At 42.5% G+C, this 26587-nt stretch overlaps 2 protein-coding genes across 5 annotated transcripts in view; both read right to left on the minus strand.

Annotated features, from left to right (window-relative positions):
- Positions 1 to 19150, minus strand: part of lmo7a (LIM domain 7a) — a 47496-nt gene extending 28346 nt beyond the window's left edge. For 3 of the 4 annotated variants that reach the window (XM_062403053.1, XM_062403055.1, XM_062403054.1), the window contains exons 1-4: positions 19042 to 19149; positions 12539 to 12609; positions 10397 to 10466; positions 6446 to 6552 (exon numbers count right to left, since the gene is read on the minus strand). In XM_062403053.1, the coding sequence (XP_062259037.1) occupies positions 6446 to 6552; positions 10397 to 10466; positions 12539 to 12609; positions 19042 to 19110 (317 nt within the window). In that variant the 5' untranslated portion in view covers positions 19111 to 19149. Of the gene's footprint in view, positions 1 to 6445; positions 6553 to 10396; positions 10467 to 12538; positions 12610 to 19041 lie in introns of all 4 variants that reach the window. The other variant, XM_062403052.1, reaches the window with a different exon arrangement.
- Positions 19151 to 22243: 3093 nt separating this feature from the next.
- uchl3 (ubiquitin carboxyl-terminal esterase L3 (ubiquitin thiolesterase)) lies at positions 22244 to 25900 on the minus strand. Its single transcript, XM_062403119.1, has 9 exons — positions 25755 to 25900; positions 25550 to 25561; positions 24398 to 24526; positions 24103 to 24259; positions 23916 to 24001; positions 23463 to 23510; positions 23277 to 23352; positions 23084 to 23142; positions 22244 to 22988 (listed from the first exon to the last, which is right to left on the minus strand). Exons 1-9 carry the CDS (start codon positions 25794 to 25796, stop codon positions 22899 to 22901), a joined length of 699 nt encoding a protein of 232 aa, XP_062259103.1. The 5' UTR covers positions 25797 to 25900; the 3' UTR covers positions 22244 to 22898.
- Positions 25901 to 26587: the final 687 nt, after the last annotated feature.

Consider the following 26587-nt stretch of genomic DNA (forward strand, 5'->3'; position numbering starts at 1 on the left):
TGCAATGAAGATCCCTTAATCTCGTGCGTGCAGTCACAGCGGATGTGAAATCCTTTTATCTATTCTCGCATTATCATAAAAATACCTGAGCTCTTATGAGTCTAATAAAAATAGACGTGGGATCAGCCTCGGGTGAGACAGTGTCGGGCATCATTGTGTCACACGCGTCGCAGACACTGCAGCCTCTGTGAGCCGGGACACAGGGTGAGGCTGGCATTTCTCTCTCCGACTCATCTACAGAGCACAACCATAACCCTTGTAATGGCCTTTCTGTATTTATACAGCTGTGGCCTGGTCCGCGGTGTGGAGACTTTATTTGGCCGTGCGCCGTCATTGAATAATCTGCACAGAGTTTACGAAACGCTGCAATGAGGAGTGACAGCGGTGCCACATAATAAAATGTGGTCCCAGAGCGGTGCCAGCTCAGTGAGCCACACCCAGACACGCCAACACACGGTGCACTTTGCTCGAACCCCTCTGCGTTGATTCACGAGCGCCACAACATGTCCAAGGTGCAATATCTCTCGATGTTGAATAAATTCTGATAAGAGGCTGTGTAGTGCGTCCAAATTTCTCTGAGAAACGGCACATTCCTTCAGGTAGTTCAAACATTTGGTTTGATCCGCAGCCAAGGATGCGATTGCATAATCCACATCATGTAATCGCCCCACATAACCACTCCTCTTTCTCTATTGTGCACAGAGGTTCACTTGCATTCCTCATAGGAGAAGGACATTTTTTGATCCACATGCCTCTGTTGGGCAGTTTCATTTTTGGAGAGTAGTCGAGCCCCATGTCAATAATTTGCTAAATCACGACGAGTGAGACTTTGGACCCGTCTCTGTGGGGGATTTGTTCTGTCAGTGAGTGGAGGTCACAGAGGGGAGTACATACATTCTTTACTTCAAATAAAAAAAAAAAAAACAGTAAAATTACTGTGTAAAGCTATATAACAAGTAAAGGTTCTGCATTCAAATGTACTCTTATATTAAATGAATAATTTGTTATCATTGTTGTGAGCACAATATTGATATGGCAACACCTTTTAAAGCCGATACGGGGAATGTGTTGTCAAACTCATTTGAACATCCAGAAGTCATGAAGCAAAACCTCATCGTTCCTTTGAGTCGTGTTCCTCATCGGGATCATGTGAACGGAAAGTTCCCTTATGTTGCTCTGTTATTGGGTTCTACCAACTCCTGAGGGGAATATTTGGCTATTCAGCTGATAAATGGTCCGCTGTGTTCACCAGTTGGTCACCAGTAATATCAGTATGAGAGAGAATGAACCAGAACAGTGACATTCTGGGCTAAGCAGCTACAATGAGCTGAAACTCACTATAACGCAAAGTGAAGCTGCAGATTCGAGGGACAATTCATCATAAGGAACCTTTTTCACACTGTTTTGTAATCGATAAATATTTATTATAGCTGCTTTAGCTATTCCTCATAGTCAGTTGCTGTATTATAATTTTATATAAAACATTATTTTTGTTATTATCACCGTTTACAAGTTTTACCTGATTTCGTGGAGCCACTTTTTGACCTCCTTTATATGCTGATGGGTTTTGAGCTTAAAATCACTTTTTATAAGATGACATGTTTTACACGTTGTGTGTATGTGTGGTTCGTGGAAGGATGTGGTATGGGCCCGGGTAAAACCAATAAAATGTTGGGGGGGATCCAATTATCTTACAGTTCCAGGGACTTTTTTTTCACTTTCTTTGAAATAAGGTTTTTTCAACTTCTCCATGTTTTCCCAGAGAACAATTCGTGCTTGAGGAAACAAATCCGGCACATTTAAAGGACTGATATCTATGAGTGTGTGTAATTTGGTGAAGCTTGAATGAATTTAATTCATTTCCACCACTGCTCAAAGTTTACCTTCTAAGGCATCTAGTTAAACAACAGCTACAGTATATTATACCTTTATTGCCTGATATGATGCTGTACACCTCCCCCACACCTCCCCCACCCACTGCAATGTACCGTAAGTATGAGAAAGATAAGTCTGAGCGTCATGTAGCTGACATGTAGACGCTGAAAAAGGCTGAATAAGCATTAGAGCTCCTTAGCAACAGTGTGACAGTATAACATGGAAAGGTGCAGGATAATGACGTGGGCATCCTCGGCTTCACCAGCTGTAATTTCCGCCTGTTGAGCCAGATGTCCCATTTAACAGTTAGCTCTGTGACAAATGGCTCTTGTTGAAACATTTATAGAGGTCAAGTGTAAAGTAATCCGCTGACATTTAACGTCATCAAGGACAAGCCAGCGTGTCCTTGGATTCGTGGTCCTTCTCCGACCTGGAGTCTCGGCTGCTGAGTGGCCATTTAAGGGTCTAAAGGAAGTGGGTACAATTCAATTGAGCCCTTTAAGATGCGTCATTTCCTGAGCAGTCGCTACAAATGGACAGAGCTGGTCTAATGCATCCGGTGAGTCAAAGCCTCCAATGATGATTCAGATTCAGTCTGGTCAGTGGGCGCTGTGGGGGAAACCATGTATATCACCACAGTCCGTCATGCAACGCGACACATCTGATATTGAACGTTCTTGTGACTGATAAACCTCTTTATCGGAGAGCAGGTTTCACAACACAGAGCAATAGAGGGTGTATGCACTGCAGATGGTGGTTAAGTTCAATACAACTGCACAGCTCAAAGGTCGGAGCTGACATTCAATAATGTTTTATGGCTGTTGAAATAACACAAGCTTTTATGTATTGAGTCGTGTTCTCAGCACACGTAGCTGTTAGCAGCTATTTCAAACCGTCTCATGTAGGCTTAGATTAATAAAACCAATCAATCCTAAATCAATGGAAGTATGTTTTGTGGAAATACAGTTAAATCCGCATTTATTTTCTACTGATCGATATTAGAGCCAGACTAATAAGGATTTTTAATGGCAAAACTAAGGCAGTAAAAAAATTATACAAATTCTGATACCAATATATCATTGGATAAACTTTATAAGAAGTAATTAAAGGTAAAATGAAGACCCAAATACAACAGAATAAATTACTTATATAATATTTTTTAATCTAAATGTAAATGTAAATAACATATTTAAAATCTAAGAAATATAATTACAGAAACATAAATATCAAAGTAAATGCAGATACCGATTGTCCCTTAAAGGCTCGTATTGGCAGATTTTCATTATTTGATCAGACTCTAACGAATTTGTTCATTAATTCTCCATTAATCTTTAGGTCAATAAAAAGTCTGAAAAAAAATCCCATCACAATTTCCCCAACTTCTTTGTTATCGTTTTTTAAGTAAAACAAATCTAGTAATTATTCACCTTCGAGGAGCTGGAAATAGATAAAACACTATTTGGACATTTATTGCAAAAAGACGACTTGAAGAATCCCACTTTCATTGTGTTCATTCAAGTTGCTGCAGATACCAAAGTGAACGTTAAAGACGGAAAATAAATGAAATGTCAGATTGTTGCATTATAAAGCAGCACACAGCAACCCCCCCCCCCCCCCCCCCCCTCACTGCTGCTGAACCACAGAACAGGGAAGCTGAGCGAAGCACCTGTCAGACAGGGTTTAAGGGAGTGGCAGTTGGATACACACCAGGGGCAAAGACAGCTGATAGAAACTACTTTCTCTCTCCCTTCCTCTGTGCTCTGTGCTCTGTTCATTTGCCTATACTCTCTGATAAGTAACAGTGGAAAACTTCCACTGGCTGCAGCCATGTTTGGGATCATCTCCTCGTGTCACTCTCCGTGTGCCATCTCCTGTTATAAAGAACTGCAGCTCGGGAACCACATAATTGGGCCCTCAATCACAACACTTTCACATTTTTCATCTTGTGTAAAGGTTTAGAGAAAGAAAAACTGTGGGGCCAATGAAAACAGGCTGCGAGAGCGGCAGGAGACATTTCCTCCGTATAATTCATCATGACTGACTCATGAACAAAGCAGCTGGAGGAGGTTCATGTGACAAATGAGAACCTGCTTCTGTCGAGCATTTTTTAGGTGAGCATTAGTGTCTGCAGCAGCAATCAAAGACACACAAAGTATGTTCTGTATGTCTTCTTTTGCGAATGAACGGTATCCTTGACAAACCCCACAAAGTCACCACAGGAATAATAAATAAAGTAAATAACACTTACAAAAAAGCTAATGCACAGCAACAAAAACAAGGAAACGCAGGTCAGACACATGTGGGTGTGACCCTCAGCCACAGAGTTTTTGGTTGGTGGGTTTTGAGTCAGTAAGGCCCCTTCTGTTGGGAGTAGATTAGGAAAGGAAAACTTCCGAAACAACACACTATTTACACACCGTGTATCCTCTGGGCTCAAATGAGGATCTGTCCTTGTCTTGGGTTTTATGAAAACACGCAGTCGGTCTTTGGATTGATGCTGGTTTTTCCTGTTGACATTTCTCGTAAATTGTAAAACCTGGTATTTACATCGATAATTCACTCAAGAAGTTCCAAAACAGTAACGCTGAAGTAGAAAAGTACTTGATTACATGTAACATTCAACCTGTACTCAAGTCACATTCCCGCATTTCTGATCCGCATTGAGAGCCTTGAGCCGAAATTCTTTCTGCTGTGTGTGTGTTAACTAAAGTGTTATCAACATACTGTATCTGCAAGTGTTGACTTGCTTTCTTTCTATTTCCGGCCCCCATTACACTCTGAAGACGTTTGATTTCAGCACGCCACTTCTTTTGTGCAAACACCACAATCTAAACCAGTAACCACACTAAAACTTTCACATGCACACTCACACACACAAATACACAAGTGAGAGAGAATGTACTAGAGGGAGACAACAATCTATTAAAAGCTCCTCAACCACGAGTCCCGATACCATTCCAATCAATCCTGCCAGTCAAAGCGACTCCCGGCTCCTAAAAATAGGACTTTGAGCCCCGTCTGACCAAACCCCCGCCTGCAGGCAGACCGAGTCGAGCTGCAGGACACTCAGAAAAGTGTTATTGTGTTGCTCATTCTAAGGATTTGGTTCAGAAACACCAATTTCCCAAATGCAAGGGGAAGTAGAGTCATATTCTTATGTCACAAAGTCTAGTCGTCATTCTTCATCTCAGAATAAATTTCAGATTGCTGTCAACTTCAATTTAATTTTGAAACTATTTGCCGCCAATATCCCAATACAGGATTACGCAATGGGTTGAAGTTCTGATAACGAACCCGGGGCATGAGGTTTATACAACTTTATCTTTGTATTTATGACACTGGAGCTGGCGTTTAGCATTTAGCAATAATGAAACTGCTGGCAGAGGGTGAGGCTCAATAAACAACAGGCAGTTTGTTCATTTAGTGCCAGTGTATGTACAGTACATCTGCCCCTGTGTGTTGCCTCAGCATGAATATAGTCAAATAGAGATTACTGACATTCTCTGGTGGATCGTGGGAGAAACGTTGTTTGAGGCTGTGGTAACTTTTCAAAGAAACATCCGATCTGACCTTAACTGCACAACTGCGTGCGATGCCAAGTGACACACAAGTTGACAGATACAGCAGGACCACAACTTCATTAAATCATGTTGCATTATTTTCCAAAACTAAAATGTTGTATTTGCCAGTGACTGCTTACGTCTAACAACCTGCTGTGATGAAGCACTTAAGCTCCACAGTGTTGTAAAGCCACAGAGAGTGTGGATGAACTGTGCTCTGCTTCCTGAACACACTCGGGTGTAAAGGCCGAACAGGTTGTTCTACATACATCATCCCTATCTACCTGGCACACTATTGACACAATAACAACTCTCTAAAACGAGAAAATAACAAACACTATAGAAGTATCGTGATATCACCATCCAGCATCAAAGTTGTGTATCATCTAAGCTCAACTCCTTTCTCTTTAAACATAACCTGCATGTAACAGCTATCAACTCTCACATCTCATTTTTAAGCTGATTTGCTGAACACGCAGCAAAACAAGTGAATCTAATCAGCTTTTTTTCATTCTCATCAGAGATTCTTTCCTTCCTCACATCCTCTGTTCCACCGACTTGTGTGTTTTCACACCTCGACACCTCCATCGCGTTTCAAAGACGCACACGGAGCAGCGCCGTGCCTCAACAGGTGCGGGCTACTACAGGAATACTGTACACGCACACTGAAAATAGCGCTGACCTTTTTTAACACCTCTGGAATACTGTGAGTGTGTGTGGGGATGGTGTGACACATGTAAACATTCATCCCAGCAGTGCAAAAATATGGATGCATACATCGATCAGCCACAAGATTAGAACAAGTAACTGTGGATGATTGGTGTATGACCGTGGCCTGATTTGAAAGAGTTGATTCTGAAGAAAGCGAAAACAAATATACAGATCAGAGTACCCAGAAACTTCAAAAGCTAAATCAATAACAGAAGAGTTCAAATCATGAATTGGTGTCAGTTTAAAAGACAGACCTCCTCTCTGCAAACCACAATGATGGGTATCGGAGAGTAACTTACTTGACTGTAACTCTCGTGGATAAGTCCTGAAGATCTCCGGGGTGGAAGAGCTGCGCCTCCTTTAGTCCAAGCTTGCCGCAGGCCCTGAGGAAGACGTTGAGGTTGTCCTGGACAAAAGGAACAAAGTAGGGATGAGGAGGTTGTCCACCCTCAGGAGCAAAAGAATAGTCACTGAAGAGTTCTCTAGCAGGGATGGCAGGGACACCGCCTGCAACTCATTGCTTCCAAAGTTCATATCCAGAGAGCAGAGACGGATGGGGAGGAGCATGTGTAGCAGCAAATAAGAAGTGACCCAGTGCAGAACACACAAACACACACATGCGGGTGGGAGGGGGGGGGGGGGGGGGAGAGGCTGCGTGACAGGAGCTGAGTGACAGCAGCAAAGCTACCTGTGGGCTGGGCAATTGGGTGGGGACGGAGCCAAAACCAGGAAGGATGACGTCAGAGCTCCGTGGAAGTCCCACCCAACCGGCCATGCGAGTGCAAAAATGACAGACACAGGCAGCACACTGCCATGCCGTCGTCTCCTTTATTCTCACACCCTGAAACTGTCCCCTCCCTTCCCCCGGCCAAGCCCTTCACTCGAATACCTGTGGAACATGCGGGTAGGTGGAGTATTTTGGAGACATTCGGTTGCTATGAAACATGAAGCCCGGCTGATAGAAACTGACAAATATTTCCCCTGAAGCAAATCGTGAGGACATGGGAGTGGAAGGACGGTTTCTCCTCCTCGTTCGTCACAGCATATGATTCATTTTATGTTGCGTACGTTTCGTATGAGGGCACATGCTTGGCACAGATGTGTGAGCACAGTGAAAATACATTATGTCTCCATAAATACTCATACACTTCATACAAAGCTGAACCACTCAAGCACCATTCCTTTCTGGGGTTATGACTTCTTCACTCGTGATCCCGGCTGTCTTTGTTTATAAGTCTGCACTTCCCATCGGGACTTAGTGCTTAAACAGGGTTTTGTGTAATGACACATGGTTTCATCGTGGGCTAGAATAATTAAGGGGTAGCTCGTTCTATATTTAAATGGCAAACATGCTTATTAGCAAATGGTAGGAGCGCTGACCTCTCGCTACAGGCATCTCCTACTGACAGCTTTGGTTGTCCTTCAACGGCCCTTTGACAGGCCCTGCAGGTCACCGCGGGGCCCCTAGAGGTCAAAGATCAAACCCTCCCTCCTCCTCTGTGCGGAGGAGCAGGGGTCACCGTTTCTTTTCGTTATGTCACTGTAAAGATTTTCTCTCCTCTTGCGTCATCTGAAGATATTTTGATCATAAGTGAGACCTCTCTCGTAACTGGTGCATGTAATATAGCTCACTTGTGCCTTGCTATTCAACGCATGCAGCATGTACAGTCTGAAATGTGTCTCTTCACCTCAGACTGTAACAGCAACAACACGACAGTAACTTTAAAATCATCAGCGCGTTAGATATGATTAGAACCTTGAGTACAAATGTTAATTATCCTCATTACTATCAAACCAAAGCCCAACAGTCAGTCCCAGAACATGCAGAGATAATGATGTTGAAAGAATGTTATGCTGACTTGTGCCTGAACATAATCCTGCTAAATATGCTGTAACCATCCAGCAGCCTGTAATCCTCTCATGCAGACTTGAGGACCCCCTGATTTAAGCACGTCACACTAAGAAACAGAATCAGACTCTAAAAGGTGTTTGGTTTGAAATAAAAGTCGATCCCACTGGTTTCCATTGTGGTCACTCTATTTCTTCAACTGCATTGTTTCTCCAAGATGTGCACGCTCTACAATTACCCTCAGCTGACCCCCTCGCACCAAGCAAAGCTATGGTTAAGATATCAGGCTACACTTTTTCCAATCTTGTCACAATAAACCAGATAGGACACAGAATACGTCTGAAACTGGCCCAAAAGAAGGCTCCTGTTCCGATCCAGTCATAACACACACCCATACAACGCCAACACAGTAACAAAACATGGTGAAATGCCTGTCACAGATGATTACACATTTGAATCAGTAAAGCCTCCCTCAGGGCCATGGAGACCGTTAATCTCCTCCCACTGCTACCTCAACTCACCAAGGAGTTGATATGTGGGAACATCCAGCACTATCTCCATTACGGTCTATTTACGGCACGCAGCGTCACATGGAGTCATCTATCATTGAAGCCCAGTCGCTCCTCAAATCCAGTCCCCCACTCATGTGCCGGCTTCCTGCCCCGCAGAACCGGGCCCGAACCCTGACTCAAACCCACAGCTCAGAGTGATCAACAACACGCCGAGAAGTCTGCTGACATGGGAAACATTCCCTTGGACGCGAGTGAAGCCAAAGAAAAGGGCCGGGTCTGGAGCCAGTGTTGCTAAATATTCCACAAAACCAGAGATTTCCGTTTCTTTCCCCTCTTTCCCTCACTGGGCCCTTTATCCAGACCGAGCTGAAACTCGGTGTGGGAGCTGAAATCTCTCAAAAAACTACTATGAGAATGAAAAACATTCATATCTGATCGTTAACAAGGTGATTATAGTCATTCTCTATTATCTGGAACATTCATTTTCTTACATGGGCCTTTTTTGGAAACTAAGAAGAATCTCCGGTAAAGCCCAGTGGAGACAGGTAGCGTGTACATTGAGACAAAGCCTATAGCGATAACCCGCATTATGTGGGGATAAATGTCTGAAGATATTCATTAACTGGTTGATTTACTTTGGAATTTGAGAGAGAGCGCGGCTAAATACTTCCCTCCTCATCTTTATTTACAGAGATGAGAGAGAGGAAGGAGGAATCTACAACAACACAGCTTTAATACTTTGGAAGAAAAGCTGATTCTCACAGCGGAGCTAGAGTGAGTAATGTTTGTTTGCAGAACGCTCTGCTGCTCTCCGTGTGGTTGGCAGTAACTGATCGCCGCCGGGCCAACCGGCAGCCTTCACATTTGCGGGAGAATTTATGATCAAGTGGTTTAAGGTTTATGTCCAAGCCTCGGAAATACCACACCAGTGCTACTGATGGAGGAGATACTTTTCCTCATTACCTCAGCAGGTGCCCGGCCTGTTAGATTTTCCGGCCATCCAAAACAAACTGCCAGGAAACATGATTTGTGTCATAACACAGACATACTGGTGGCAGCGTTTGGTGCTGGAAATACTATGTTTACTGTTTACAAGTGCCAGCCCAATTTGCCCACTGCCAGCCTGTCATTGTCCTGCCAAACATGTTGAGCGTTACTGATCTCACCAACACACACTGGCCGGGTAGGGGTTCTCCATAATTCCTCAGCTGGACTCAATTACTCCCACCAGAGAGAGAGCCTTGTGAGGGATGGGTTAAAGGTACGATTTTCAACCCTCTACTTCCACAGGACTTGTGTATTGACACTCCCAAAACATACATTTCAACCGAGTCACCGTGGCCACAACCGGCTGAGCCACAAGACAGAGCCAGGGTGAGAGAGCTGATTCAATAACAACTGATGGCATGAATCAAATTCTTCTGAACCTCCATCAGTCAATCATAAACTCAATTATCATACCAGCGCAAAGATTTCTTTCTGGTTCTATAGTTCTTCTTCCTGTAGTTATGATTGAACGCAGCCTGGAGCGGGGCAGACATCATGTTTAGGGTTCACTGAAATGCCAGCGGTGGCCTTTCAAGCCGCACGTTCACTGAACTTATTAGAGCGGATGGATATGCGGAGCGACGAGCCACTGAGGCAGACGCCACTCGCTCACTGGCAGCTGAGCCTCAGACCTGTCACAAGTCAGCTCGACAGCTGCATCTTTCACCGCCTCCTATCACATCTTAACACGCTACGTTAGACATCACCGGAACATGGGAAAACACCAATAACAGGAGTCGGGACTGTGCATGAGGAAGACAAGTGTTAATACTTTTTTAAATAAACGTATGCAACATCGTGTGACTCAAATTTAGGTTGAATAAAAATGTAAAAAGTCTTACCAGTCCAGCGATCGGCGTGGGCAGCCTGTTAACCCTCTTGACGACACCAGGACGGATTTTGTTGATCAGACTGTGAGCAGAAGAAGGAGACACAACATTATGGAGAGGAAGGGGTTGTAAGTGAAAGCCACTGGCCATTGGCTAGACTGGTCTAACTAGCCGGGACAGAACAAAAAAAAATGTTGCAAAACCTTGGTGTTGTGTGTTTACGACTGGGTTTAAGGGCGGCCACCTGGCTCCAGTTTAGTTAATGGTCTGTGCCACACCACGATGTAAACACACTGGGTCCCTCTGCTCCTAAAACATACCCTCTTCTACTGAAACGGCCCCAAACAAACCATGAATAACCACATAGCATACCAGAAGAAGAGTGGGGATTGTTTTTAAAGGGCAACGCGATCAAAATGGTACTGAATTGTTTGGTTAAGCTAAAGTGGTAAAAATGTCCATAGCATTTTACTTAATTACAAATACAGGGTATATAATGAGTAACAAAACATCCTCAGAATAAGGTTGCATTTATTTTGTATCTTTATTATTATTATTTTAATGATAAATTACATATAAAAAAGTGAAAATATATTTCTGAGCTTAAGGCGCCATCAAAAACCTACAAATAGACTTTAATATGACATGAGAAACAAGTAGTCCAAAAATATACAAAATGTCTTAAACTTATCAAAATAGATTCTAGATTAGTGCGCTGTTGATTCATAGTTTCAGTTATGACTCAAGTCATAAGATGTTTTCATATTGGCTCCTGACACAATGTTATAAACAAGACAGATGCACCAATGTGCCAAAAGGATAAAAAAATGTGTCTGCTCAAAGTTAAAGGGACTATTTCATATTCTGCTGAATGGTTGAATCCACTGTGTAACAATGCAATATATTCTATAGGTTGATCATTTATGTTTTATGTGTGAAATCACAATGTGTAACAAGACAAAAAGGTGAAGCCTTAGTACCATTTGCTTGTTTTTTTAAACTTAAAAGTTCAACGTGAGGCAGAATAATTTGTTTAAGCAGGTTGTTGTTTGGAGCCGTCTCAGCAGTGATAGAAGCAGCTGGAACAGGGGATGTAAAACTTTACAGGGGAGGACATGAAGCAAGAATGCACAGGTATTTGAGTCAGTCACAACAGAAATCATAATTTTCCCAAATGACACACTCTGTAAGGAGGTAAGTGGCCAAGTAGGACATAATCATCTGGGCGATCCCCACTAAACACTACTTTCCAAGTAGTTGTGACAGGTTAACCACAACACAATGGGAAAAGAGGCTGATTTCCTCTGTGAAAGTGAGTAAATCGCTGTCTTCCTCTTGCTCCCCCTGAGAAAACATGGATAGCTCTCTGAACGAAAGTGTCTCTGTTGTTCTCTGAGAGGGAACAATCAGGGGAGCCAGGCTCAAATCAGCAGAACGAGGGGGCTTCATCTTTGAACCGCTGCCAATAGAGGTTTGGAAGATTCTGCATGGGCAGCCGGCAATTACAGCTTCCTGCTGATTCGTGCAAATCCCATCACTGCAAGTCCGTCTAGTGCTGCCCACACACACAACTGCACAAAAGGACATTGATGCTAAACTTCGCTCTCACACATCACCGATCTGAGAGCAGCCACAACTCCACCACTCTCAGAAGAGCATCAATGTGAAAGCCAATTCTGCGGAGATAAATTTGTTCCTCCAACTCGTCAAAACTCTTGATGCACCCACGGGTAATGAGAAAGCAGGGTGCCCCGGCCCTCCGATGTGGTCTGGGCTGGAGGCTTCCCATTCACGACACAGCCTTTCACAGCTCTCATTAAAGCAAGGGTGGCAATCGGCCCGTCCACAGATCTGTAACATCTGCTAAACAGACAACAAGGCTCCCCCTGAAATAGATCACACTTTATGTTCTCAGACAGGACCACAGAGGGCAGATCTGACACTGGCAAGATCAAATAACTACATAATACAACCTCTATTGTGCCGAAACAGTGGCTCACTTCATGTGGCCGACAAACAAACAGCGCCCGGCGAGGGGTATGCCTGGGAAATAACAGTAACACTTACGTCGGAGCACAGACCTGGGGGAGAGCAGAGGGCTTCCATATGAATGAGTGGCTTAAGAGAGGCGCCTGGTAAAAGCAGAGTACTTACTCACACAGCAGAACTCCATTCTCCAGTGCTGATCGGAAGTCACTGCTCCCAAATGTTTTCTTGGTTACTGCCTGGAGAGAAAACGGATACAAAAACAGTGAGGAAAACAGCAAGAAGGGTTGGGTGAGGAGAGAAGGCGGGGGTTTGGGTTTGTGTGTCTGTGTGTGTGTGTGTATGTGCATGTGTGTGTGCGTGTCTTAATGTTTGTGTGTGTGTGTGTGGTGTGGCAGGGAGGCTGGAGAAGAAAGGTAGGATGTTGAGAACAGTAGGAGAGGAAGTAAGAGGTATTTCCTCCTGCGTTCCTACAGAGTCTCAGAAACAGGGTTAAGGCGCAGACCTTCAGGTATTTCTCCTGGATTCCTGCAGAGGTTTGATTCTTCTCACTTTAACACCAAAGACCACTGGTTAACGGGAATATCGGCTCTAAAACTGTGCTGGAGCCAGCGTGCCCAAGCCGCAAGGCAATGGCAGCATCTGGAGGAGCACAACGCTGGGTTATAGCCTCATGCCTTTCCCATGATCTCAAAACCACCACTGCAGGAACACTAAGAGACACTTTGTAGGCAAACATACACACACACTGCATGACGTGCAGGTACACAAACATGGGTATCTACAGTACACAAATGTTGACGTAACACTTGTCGGTACAATTTAATATCGACAATCTGTGTTTCAACTTAAAGACAATAACAGTTGTGTATTTTCATTTTCATGTAAAACTGCAGGTGGTTGGCCCATTATGTTCGTGTTGATGGCCGCTCCTTAACAGAGCTTCCTGTTTTGTTTGGTTAAGAATGTTTCCACAATCAACTGCTTCACCAATCAGCACCTGAGCCCCTGAATCCAACACAAACAGAGACAGTACAGAGTTAGAGTCTACTTCTACCAGTTCTGCCCAATCTTTTATTTTTGTAATGTCACAAAATGTTCTGCATCTGGATGTGTATAATTATAGATAATTACAAATGGATGCAAACAATGTCTGCATAGTAAGTGCTGTACTTCATGAGTAAATATCAAATACGTTCCATAACACCCTCTCTTGCGTTGTCTAGAAAAAGGTTTTAAAAACATTCTGTAACGCATCCAAACACAAACAACTTGTTTCTTGGCCCGTGGCCAAACTACATTTTTCCAAAATCGGCTAAATTATGCACCAGGAGTCAAACAAACAAACTTGGCTGAGAACCCAGCAGAAGTTGAGACTACACGAGCAACCACTATGTAATACTGTTTTGCTACACCATTAAGTTCTGCACTAGTTGCTGTCTGAGGATGTTTATCAGAGCCTGACCAATATATGGATTTTTGGGGGCCAATGCTGAGACCGACATTAGGGAGTAGAGCAATTCCCACACTAACATATCCGCTGATGTATGTATTACAAATAATGAAATGAATCCTCTGACGCTGTTATCAAACTTTCATAACAAAAACACAAAAAGACAGTTTACCGTGGACTATTGACAAATAAAAAAATATACAAGAAAACAAAAATACAAAGGTAATAAAGAACTGGGATTGTGGAAAAATAAACATCTTTTTTATATAAAATGTTAACATTAATGCACATGTTAACTCTCGAAAGTTGACACATATCGGTATACATAAGTGTTAGTACTAAATCTCTAAATCTGTGAAATGCTAATATCGGACAATTCATAACTAAGTCAGGCTCTAATGTGTATTATTTTGATAATACTCAAAACAAAGTGGTGTTATATTCATATGTAGATGATTAACTATGATTACATGGTGTTCGGTTTTAAATCTGAATTGGATTATTTATACAATCAAGAAAACCGATGAGCAAACAGATTATACTGCAGGAATATAGTAAGGTAGGACATCTGTCATCAGCTTAAGTACATACACACAGACAGACACGCAAACAGCCAAACAAGTTGGACTGGTTGTGCCAACCAAATTGATCAAATGTGCCTCGGGATGAAGTGTTTTGTCCTTTTGTCCCCGTTTTCCTTTCAAGGATAAAGGACAAAAAACTGGAGCACTTGTTGGCCAAGCTAAGTACAGGCCGTCACGCTGTGGAGGACAGGAGAAACTGGAGCAATCGGACAGATGAAGGGAAAGACACTATTATTATTTTTGAAAGAAACCTACACCTGAGAACACGCCCTGGGAAACCCGCCATGGGCAAGGCCTCAAATACCCATCATTCCAAGAGAATTAGACCATGTTGTAATGGACAAATGAGATTAAAGCTTTGACACAGCGGCTGTTTGCGGCTACAACACAATACACAATGTGATTAAGCTGCTGTTGGGAAAGACTTGTTTTTTGTTTTGTTTACAAAACACACAAAAGGTCTTCGCCAACTGATGAGCAGAAAATAAAACCAGACACAAACAACACAGACAGACACACTAAGACTCACACAGCAAACTTTACAGTGCACTGTGCAGTCAGTCAGACTGCCGTTGGTATATGAAATCCTGACCCCTACTGTTCTATGTATGTGGGGGCACCAGCTTGGATTCACATGCACGCAAACAAACAATACAGATGGGAAGGGCACAGCAATATGTGTAACTCCCTCTTTCAGCGACGCTTATAAAGGGTGTTTTTTGCTTTTATGTCTTTTTCTTGTCGAAGCTACATCATCCAAACAGAATGAATGGGTTAATTGAGATACTATCTCCTTGTCCAAGCGTGTGAGGCGGGACTCGAGCTGGCACTAAGCTGGCTGTAGCAGAACACGTCCCTAGTCTCCATCCTGGACATTAGGGGTATTAACTCCCCCTCAGACCCGGCCCTCTCTCGCCCTCTCTCTCCCCTCTGTTGAATCTGCCATGTGGAATAACGACTCTAATCTGCAGCCACACACTGCTGCTCCAAAGGGGGAGATTTAAGGCAGGGGCAGAGATTTCAAAAAAACAAGATTGCCTTCCTGCAAAAAATCAAGCACCCTCGCTCGCTCCCCTCAAGAATGTGCGGCTGAACGTGTGGAGTCTCGTGATGACCCACCCCCTCACGTTAAGTGATCGAAACGCGGGACCTCAGAGTTCATCGCTGAGTCTCCAAGATACATCTGGAAAATCAATTATTATATTTGCGGTGAACCAAGAAAGGTTGAACATTGAACAACTTGGTGGAACACAAATAATCAGAGGAATCTACAGGGTCCCTGCGTCCGTGACCACAGCTATTGTTTATTCATGCCGGGCACTGAGGCAGAGCAGTATTCAAGGTTTGTGCGGATGCAGCCCCCCCCCCCCCCCTCCAACACAACCACAACCCACCCCTAATAATTGTTTGCTAAAATTCTTTGTCCCTTCTGCGGAGGACGGGGAGCATGGGTCGTCGGAGGCCGACAGGGACGTCATCCAACTATTCCAGGGTTCTCACTCAAGACAAATATAACAGCGGGGAGGCCATTAGTACGAGAACAAAAATAATCAGCATATCAAAATAACAGTTACACTGACATGTAACTCGGCCTTTCGTGTGAGGTCCTGCTTCATGTGTGTGTGTGTCTGTGTGTGTGTGTGTCTGAATGCATATGGCCTGGTTTTCTAATTACTCCCTATGAAAACAGTTGAAATGAAAACACAGAATGTGCAGTGCCACAGTGACGTGATGAATTCTTTGTCCTATCAAATGCTCCTGGCACAAGAAGGAACCCTGTGACGTGGGTCGTGGAAAGCAGTTCATGGCTTCTGGCTGCCAGAGTGGAAGGGTACAAAATTAAAAGAAAGGAGAGAGGTTATGGATGGAAAGTTCTGTCTTTTTTTTTTTTTACATGAGAGTTCAAATTTATTGGTGTTGGCTTCTTTTTTCTTTTCTAGTTCACCTCATGTGGCCTCTGTCCATGCAGATGGTTTTATTTTATGGTTTTGAGATGGATATCCATCTCTGGCATTTTGTATTTGCTGCCACCCAGTAAATGGAAATGGACAAAATTCTGATACCACAGGATTGAAAATACAATTCAATATACTGTATATATCACTGTTTATAGTGTATACTGTTTTATCAATGTTTGTCTTGGTAAATCGAAAATTTGAAGATAAATTATTCAAAACAATTATGTAACTTGTAAATTTGGAGGACATTGGTCTCTGTTGCTTTTTATAAATAAGCATCAGCTGAAGTTTATAAATTCCTTGTATTTCTTATGAAAGCAGAGCATTCTTTGTGCCACACACTAAAATGCAAATGTACCCATGCTGTCTTGTACCTGTGCAAATATAAATGTACACCTTTCTATCTGTCATCTAACTATCTTCAGTATTGGGCATAATCATTAGTTGCATCTCGGGGCCCTTGATCAAAGCATCCAGAGTATCAAACACCAAAATGTGGATTCACATGCAAACCACATTAAGGAAGCATGGAGTTGTTCCAGTGCTACATGACTATCAAATCTAAAGAAATGCACAGGATCGTGTTACCTGGGATTGGCGGCTTTGTTCCAGAGAATGTGAGAAACCCAATATGGTCCTTTTCAAGCAAAGACAGGGGAGCAGGAATCAAAACTAGGGCTGACACCTTAAATACAGATTACGACCTCAGACCAGATCGATTGCTGGAATGAAGCTCTGCCTTATAAACCTGTTTAAAAGTAGGTATTCAAAGTATTCTGGGCTACACCTCGATGACTGGAGAAAACAAAGTGTTGCCAATCGCAGACCAGAACAGAGAGAACTGGTATGATGGGTCTTACACTGTTGCCCGTGGTTGTTGACACTGAAACACACTCACAACTAAGCACTCTGTAATCATTAGATCACTGACGGCATGCTAATTTAGTTTTCACTCATAACGCACAATGTTTGTGTTGACAGACTGCCGCCATCTGATCCTGTGACCTGTGAGCGGCATTACCGCTGCCACTTGTTCCTTCTTGTCATAACAGCCACACTTAAGGCCTCTGTGTAACATTAACAAGGACCTCTATTATTCCACTACAGGCCCTGTGGTCGCGGAGCGCGGCCCATCGGCTCTGAGGGGGGGCAGCGTTCACGGCCACGGCGGCTAATGCAGGAATGTGTCCATGTGACAGGCTCCAGACCATTTCGTTTAGCTTTTAACAGCGGCAGCCTCAGCACGCACACATGCCTCTGTTTAAAGAGCTGCAAGGCCGGGCGGCTTGTTAATCAGTCAGTGACAGGATCCACAAAAAGCCACAGAGATCTGTCTTTGAAGGGAAACTGTGCCGGAGCAGATTGCCCCTGTATTTCCTCCATGTCAGGCCTCTCATGTATTCCCTGCAAAAACAGCAGCTCCACACCTTTACCTGCTGAGCTTGTTCAGCTCTCCTCACTCTCCCATAATCGCCACACACACCAGGGGCCTGAGATTATGGCCCCCACCCCATGTCCAAGAGCTGAGCCACTACAATGGACCAGTGTGCGAGCGTGCAGAGACACTGATGTCACATCGAAAGCATTCAGATTCACCCCTCATGAAATTAGAACAATATTTGTTTAGTTACAGCCATGCAGCAGCTCCGCGCCGCCCTGCTGGGGAGAGAATTTGTGAGATGAGGAAACATAATTTTTACCCGCTTGTAAAGAGAAAAAGAAAAGAGTGAGAGTCTGGCTGAAGGCTGCATGGAAACTTTGGATAATTTGACTTTGGAGAAATAAAAGGGGCTGCTATTGAAAGAGCTGGTGAATCACTTTTTTGTGTGAGTTGCTTGCCATTTCTCATTTTGATTACCGTGTTAGAGAAGTGGGCACAGGACGTCCATAAAAAATAAAGTATTTTGCCACAGACAATGAATCACCTGTTGAATCCTTTATTAGGCAAATGACACATTTTCCAGGAACATCATGTACGCTATCGTGCGGGTCTACTTAAGTTGTCTGCTCTCCTCTGACATCTTAAACAGCACTTACAAACGTTTAATCTCTTCATCAGAAACCATGTGAAAGGTCCATCATTTTATGAATGTGTGCTTACAGTAGCATCTTGCGTCATTCAAAGCAGTTGTTCTTAATTGCCGGGTCTATGTTCCTCTATTGCAACTGGAGCCTGAAAGCCTCAGGGACATATAGTGATGAGCAGGTCCAGGCAAGATCTGACAATGAACAGTAATGATGAATGGAATCTGTCATCCGAAGAGAGATCCAGAGAAGATAAGAAGGAGACACCAACTGATTTCTAGTAGTGGCAAAAAGAGAAGACTGATCTCACCTCCCAAAGAGGAGAGGTTAAAGGCGACACATGCCTCCATACATCTAATGGTCCATGCAGGCTGCCATTATCTGGAGCCTGGGGGCAAGATGCTGAGTAAGCTGATCAGTTTTACAGCCATACCTTCAAATAACTCAATCTGGGATGAACTGAAGATAAACTCTTCTTCAAGGGTGACAACAAGGATTTCACGATTACCCTTTAACTGATGCTTCTAAATCAAGAATCAACACTAAAGTAGCACAAAAACGGAGTTCCAAAAGTAATCACCAGTTTTATCTCCTCTTTGTGTCATCTTTACAAAAGTGCGTAAAGGCCGTTTTTAAAGTGTTTCCACTCACCTCAATCCATCTCTGCGCCTCTGAGAAGGCTTCGTCGGAGCCGACAGTGGACTGCTCACGCCACTCCATCACAGGAACTTATTGTCCGAGCTGCACCGTCGGGCCAATTCTGCTCCTAATGGCCCGGTGACATGAATGAGGGCGAGTTTTAAACAGGCGGACACTAATGAAGCACTTAAAAAACTCGTTTGTAGTGCAGACACACGAGAGCGCAGGTGAACTTTTAGTCATCACACTCCTCATTCATGAAAATATGCCTCCTATTGTTCATTTGCACCAGCTCATCAAAGGAATGAATACAAGATGGTAACAGTCATGCACTCCCTTCTTCTTCACCGGGCGGCACCCGCGTACCTACCCGCTCCTTGCACCCGTCACACCTGCGCTGCGCACGGCGTCCTCCACTTTTTACGCACGGGCTGTCTCACCTCACCTCGGCTGCACCGGTAGGAAATGTCCTCCTTCCTTTGTGGAGGGTTTAAGCCCTGCAAGAGCTGGCGGCTGTGGAGGGTTGGACGGTTTCCAAAAGTGGGGTCCGAGGACCACCCGCAGGCCCACAGCTGAACACTGGCTTGTTATTTCCAACACTCCTGGAGGGTTTCATCCGATTCCAGGTTCTTCACCGCCTCCACGAACAACAGTCGAGATGCTCATCGGTGGGATTCTATTTACCGAACAACAAGCAGCAACAAAGAATGTCCTCAGACTACAACACAGCTCCTCAGACAGACTTATAAACTACTTCAGGTCTGCTGACCACTAAACACATGGATGCCACAAAGTTTCCAAGAGTCTGAACAAACTTTCCTACTGAAAAAAGTTCCAAGCCTCTTCGCTACTCAAATATCTTTCCTACAGCGCCACGCAGCGGTGGTCAGTGTGTATTGGAGAGCCTGAAAAACTAAACTGACACTATGCGTCATGCAATTAAGAGCATTGATGGCAAGTGTAAAAACTACATGTACTCAACAAGGCTACGGTACTTTTGGCGAGTTCCTGGTTCTGTGCTACATTTATTTGACCGTTGTAGTTGCTTTGCAGACTCAAATTGTCCACACAAAACCTATGATCACCTCAAAAAAAGATTTCATGCATTGATTTCAATTCCTCAATGGTATATTAGTAGTTAAATTGAGTTCAGCCTTGACCAGAAATATTAAGATTTTACTTCTATGTTCATCAAACTTCTGTAAAATACTCTATATACTAATAAACCAAAGGGAAAGGAGGCTCCCTGCTAAATAAGGCAGGACAATATGGCAAAGATTTTATCAAGATAACATTTTCATATCAGTTCTAATATCAATGATTATCGGAATAAATATCACATTATTATTTCTTTTAACCCTTGCATGGTGTTCGGGTCTGTGGGACCCGTTTTCAATGTTTGCTAAAAGAAAAATGATGTGATAAATATTTTTTTCAACCTGAGACTCATTGGCCTTGGCTAATTTTCTGTGATGAACATATAAAATAACATATTTTCAGTGACTGTACACTGCACACCCCCCCTACACATTTACATTACATATGGGGTGTTCGGGTCCACTGGACCCAGGACTACAGAAAGTGTTAAATTGTACATTTCAAGCACCTCTGCTCCCACATTCCTGCACATTTTACATTAAAGTTCTCTGCCAGTTCCTGCATCTCACAGGGATTCTGTTGATTCCCCTTTGGACTTGAAAACTCCGGCAAGGATAAGAACCTCAAAGTATGGAAATAAATGGGTTTCGTCCATTTCATTCCAGCTTTTTACGAAAACATGCTGTCCCTCCAAATTAGTGCAATCCAGAATGATTTTCGTAATGAAAAGCTCGTAAGAAGGCTTGATGTCCTGCACGAGTCACTGCTATCCGTGTCTGCCCTGGTTGCATCCTTATTACAATGGTAGCCATGCGGGGTGGCTAAAGGGCAAAAAGACCATTCAATTTCATTTTCAATTTCATCAATTTTTTGACATCCATATGATGGCTGCTGATGGCCTGGCCTGGATTTGGGACTGTCTACAGATTCACTTTTTACGTAGCTGGCTGATGGTCAATCTCATCCTCTTCTTCAAACTCACTGTCAGACTCTGAATTGACAAAAACATGATCTTCATATTCTCTACTCTTCCCTTCATTGACTTCCAAAGATTTTCTCTCTTCAAAAATAATTTCTAAGGCTTGTTGTATCCCGCCCTTGTTGTATATAAAATATAGATGTTTCATGCAAGACAGAGGATCTTGCAGGAAATCCCGCCCCCGATATGCAAATTGGGGCCGGGATACAACAAATAAATAGCTTTGACAATCGGGCTCCTTATCACAATCCTTGAAGATGGCAAAAAGGTTCTCTGCTCAGAGGGCCTTAGAAATAATTTTTGAAGAGAGAACATCCTTGGTAGATAATGAAGGGGAAGAGTTTTCAGAATATGAAGATCATGTTTCTGTAGATTCAGATTCTGACAGTGAGCTTGAAGAAGAGGATGAGATTGACCATCAGCCAGCTATGAAAAAAATCCATCTGCAGTCAGGCCCAAATCCAGGCAAAACGTTTTTTCCAATCATATCTTGATTGTAATTGATGTTTCTTTATTCTATTGCATTTTTTCACAAAAAACGAAAAGCACTCTTTTTCATAAATGTGATTTAACGGGTAAATAACAAATATTAACCATATATGCTGTTTATATTGCTTGTAATTGGGATAAAGTAAACATCTGTTAAGTATTTTTACAAAAATTGTTGTAGCTGTATTGATTGAAAGACCGAATAATGCAAACATTGGCTGAGTGACCAAAACACGAATACCATACAAGGGTTAATGTTTGCTAATTAGTGATGGTTATGGTTTTATGAGCAGAGAATGACCAGAATTGAATTGAATTGAAAGGAGTTTGGTAGCATAAAGAACTGTAAATGCAGTTCATAAAAAAAAAAAAAACTAAAACAATATTTACCAGTCTTTAATTTTAGGGATTTAAGTCAGTTAGTAAATATTGGCATACTGGGAAAAATGAGCAGGCTCCTGGGGACATTAAAATAAACATCCTTTTCATTCCCAATGTAGTATGCCAAAAAAAATTTTAATTTCTCATCAGGCTCTTATAGGTCTGGTATGTCTATTCCAGTTACATCCATCAGACTATGAACCTGAAATATAATTAACACAAAAAACGTAAACAGATGGATATTCTTAAATAGTCAAGAGTCACATAGAAAGGTCAATGAAAGAAACGTTTAATAAATGTGCCTTTTATTTGACAGACTTTCTAATTCTTATTACAAAAATGTAGGCACCCAACACTCGGATGTACAGTTCGCATTTTTCAGTTGGAGTGAGCCACACACGTCAGGGACATTCTTTCAGTTTTTTTTACATTTCATGAGACCATTTAAAAACAGAAAACAGCTTTAAGCCATGACTGAAAATAAAGCCTTGCAAAATACAACTCCTCGGGTGCTTTGAACACGTGGTGCGATTTATGATCACAACCAAATCACAACATTTAGTACGTTTGAATCCAGAGTAAAAAAATAAGTGTTACAGTTTGTGTTTTCCATTGAGAGCCAAGCATGCCAAGTACACACACTTAAGTGCAGTGTCAGCTAAGTGCAGCTGCTGTCTGTATTGCAGTTAGAAATGTTTCAGCAGTGAAGATTTTCCTCTTGGCAAGAACGACCAAATTCTCTTTCAGTTACGATTAACGCGCAACTAACTATTAACAACAATATAACTTTAGAATGATATCCCTGACAATTTTATCATTTTCCCCACATCACTTTCTGAAGTGCATTTTCCAATAAAGTTAGCACTTGAGAATGTTTGGCAGTAATGTTTTCCTTGTTCTCTCCGGTCCCAGGGAAGGTTCCTCAGTAAGAATCTTTGGAAAGGGCAATGATGGTGAAACGAACCTCCTGCGGGTCCCGAGCCATGAAGACCTTACAAACCTCTACAGCGTCCTGCAGTGCAATTGAACACAAGAGGAAAGTGATGAGATGCTGATTAAACAGATATTTGTAAGTAGGCATGTGTGTTTTATTTTGGGATGTCGTACCTCGAGGAAAGTGTCTTCTGAAGTTTTACTGTGGATGATGGGGAAAGGCTTCCGGCCATCTGGGTACAAACAAACCACAACATTTCACTTCATCAAGAGTTGTCATTGTTTTAAAGTTGAAATGTAGAATCTAATTAATAACTGTCAAAAACATGTCAAGAGAAAACAAATACTTCACTCGTGGTGAACTCACCCAGTTCATACAACTGTCCTCCGACATTCACCAAAGCTATAAAATGCAGATTCACTTTCTCATCTAAGCTCGGAGCCTACAACAGACAAAAACAAAAAACTTTGACATTAAGTACTAAAGTTCAATAGAAAACATCTGAGAGAAGCGACCTGAGAGAAACACTGAAAATCTCAAACTCGTACAAACCTCGGTCTGTCCCTCCTGTGCACTCGACTCGTGGGTAACACGTATACTCTGAAACAAGAAGAAGGAAAAGTAAAAACATTAGCTTCATGGCAATTATCTCCAAAATATCTGAGCTGGCAAATGTTTTGGCAGCTGTAAAGGAAATCAAGTATATGCAGCTGTTACACATTCTTATTTTTCTGTTGGATAATGTTTGAGGCCTTGTGTCATAACATCATAAAAAAGGGAGTTACTGGAAACTTAGATAACTTTTCTCCATCTTCTCTAAACCATTGTGTGTGCTGTTCCCTCAGTAACTGACAAATATTGCAGGACGGCAAACCCTTAATTCCTTTATGTGACCAAACTAATCCCAAAACTTATATGCTTAGTATAGTATTTCACTCATGTGTCTCTCTGACCACTTCATTGTGCCCCTCTAGAGAAAATATTTGTTCCTCAGCATTTTCCTACCTCGTCTTTTTCCAGGAAAGCAGCCCTTTCCTTTGGGGTCATTGCAGAGGTTTTTTCAAGAAACTTCTCAAGAGCAGAATCAGACTCTGAGGAGAAAGAACAACAGTCACGATCATCTCTCTAATCACACAGCTGTCAAGATCTAATCTCTACCACCCTGTACGACACAAATAAAATAACTACGCACCAAATTCCAGGTGTTGCTTGTTGTTTGCCACTGCATGAATTAACCCTATTGTTCCACAGGCATTTCCGATGGTTTGCTTAATGAAGAAGACATCGGGAGAGATCTCCTGTCGCTGTTCCTTCAGTTTCTCTTCCTCCTCTTGCTTGAAGGCCTCGTACTGGACAGATGAGTGAGATAGGAGACATGTTTGCTGAACATTGTTTCATATGGCATAAACGTAACCTGTGCAACCACCACATGCACAGACATCTACAGTTAATCACCAAAACATGTTGCAGGAATACATTAACAGTACCTTCTCTGTCACTGGGAAGAGGAGAAGCACTGCACACACGGGTCTTGGCACCATGCTGAGGAGCTCTGGATCTAGTCCATACACATCTCCAAATTGCCAGGTTGGCTTCATACCCAGACAGTTAACGAACTGCATGAGGGGCGAGAGTAATTATGCATAGAAAGACATGAAGCTAACCCATCAACATCATCCAGACAAGTTCAATATAAAGTTAAGTTGTATAAAACGTATGAAACAAACACTACGTTATTAACTTTAGTATTTTTAATCTTTTACCTTTGCCATGAATTAGCCACACTAATAAAGTCTTATCTTTTCTACAGCAAGCACATCTGGGTTTATTTCCTTCTTTTGCGTTGACATTTATGACCTGGTGTTTGTTGTTTATGACCGATAAGCTGCACTTGCAATTTAACACTGACACAGAGGGAGCCGTGCAACCTTTGACAGTGTAAGGGAATTCCCCTGAGCAAAATGAATAATAGGCATATATAATCTGGCCCTCTTTCACAAGATATTAATTAACAAGGTAAAAATAACAAAATAAAAAAAGGTGAATAGCTGCAGGCCAAATCAACCTCTATTAGTTGCTAAGTTACAATTCATTTTATACCATTCAAAGATGTTCGCAAGATGATTCACTTGACAAAAAAAACAACTAAACTGATTAACACATCCTTAACATACTGGATTTAATTGTTTTTGTATTTTATTAAATATAATGATAGTTTTAAATTCTTTGGTTTCTTTATCGAGATTTTTCCTTACACTGATTCCTTTCAGGGTAAGGCAACGTTCCATCAATTGGGTTTCTGAATCTGTTATTTTTTAAAGATGTCTGCCCTTTTAACTTATAACTTTTCTTGATGTTGGAAGGCAAACTTTTGTTCTTCTGCTTTATACATCATTTGCAGAATACTGTAATCTACTAGCTCCTGACATTTGATATCCCAGTGTGCTGCCAGTGCATCCAGCTCAAACCCTCCCTGGTCTGTGACTCCTGCTATAACCAGACAGCTGCACATTACTGCATCAATATTTGATGTTACACTGGAGGTAGCATCGCTGCTGTGGAGGCCCTGTGCCCCCAGTCCGTGAGTCTCATTACCGCAGATCATTCAGTGGCACCAGGGCTCAGAGGAAACCACTCACCTTCGTCATGACCTGACCAGAGAAACAAAACACACAAAGGATAAACAAAGTGAGTAAAACTGCTGTGAGTCCAGAACAGAGCCGCCGCACTGGGCTGTAGCTTTGTTCTCGGTGCTAGCATCAGTTAGCCGTCGGCGCTCACATGCCTGCCAATGAATGACTACGCTAGAAATAGACAGTAAATAGACACATGAACAGCACTGACTTCTGGGTTGGACTCCAGGGGCAGCCATCGTGGACAGTCCATGGTGAGGCGAGGTCGAGTGTGAGAATCTTTCCTGTTGGGAGCTGATTCGAATTTACAGAAATCTGTCTGACAGCTGAGAATCACTTCCGCGTCTGGAGAGAGGACTCTGACATTCAGGGGAAACGCGGGGGTGTTCGGTTGTTCATAAACTATAAATACATCTCAGCCAGAGCTCTACGACACAAAATTACATTGTGAATATATGAATTGATTATTTTAATATATCCTTAATGGACAGACTATGGTTATTTATCAACAAGATAGATATATTGTAATGTAGCAGCAACAATATGAAACCGACAGTGGATCATTCCAGAGTCATGGGCGTGTTTCAGAGAGACAGATTCACAGCAGCTGTAGTTGTTTATTTCCCAGAATATGATTACGTTTGCATGTCCAATATAAATATATATATATATATATTTTCCACTACTTCTACTACTACTACTACTACAAAAGTTGAGCTATGACAGAACATCAGTAACTTATTTACAGATGATTGCTTCATTCTAAAATTAAAGTTTTTAACGAGTCAGCCAAAACACTTTCTCAAGTATTACATTATATAATGTATAATATAGAATCAGAATCAGAATCAGAAGTTGTTTATTGCCAAGTAGGTTTACACCTACCTGGAATTTGTTCTTGTTTCCTCTGTCAGCAGCTGTGAAGGATGATTCCAAGAGAGGACACTACCGAGAGAAGACACAAGGCTGCATGGCCCGAGCCGAGCACATCAAAGCTCTTGTCAGCCAGATGAAAGAAGGTAGATGTCATCCGCTCATCTATTC

The sequence above is a fragment of the Platichthys flesus genome, chromosome 13 (assembly GCF_949316205.1).
Source record: "Platichthys flesus chromosome 13, fPlaFle2.1, whole genome shotgun sequence".
NCBI lineage: Eukaryota > Metazoa > Chordata > Actinopteri > Pleuronectiformes > Pleuronectidae > Platichthys > Platichthys flesus.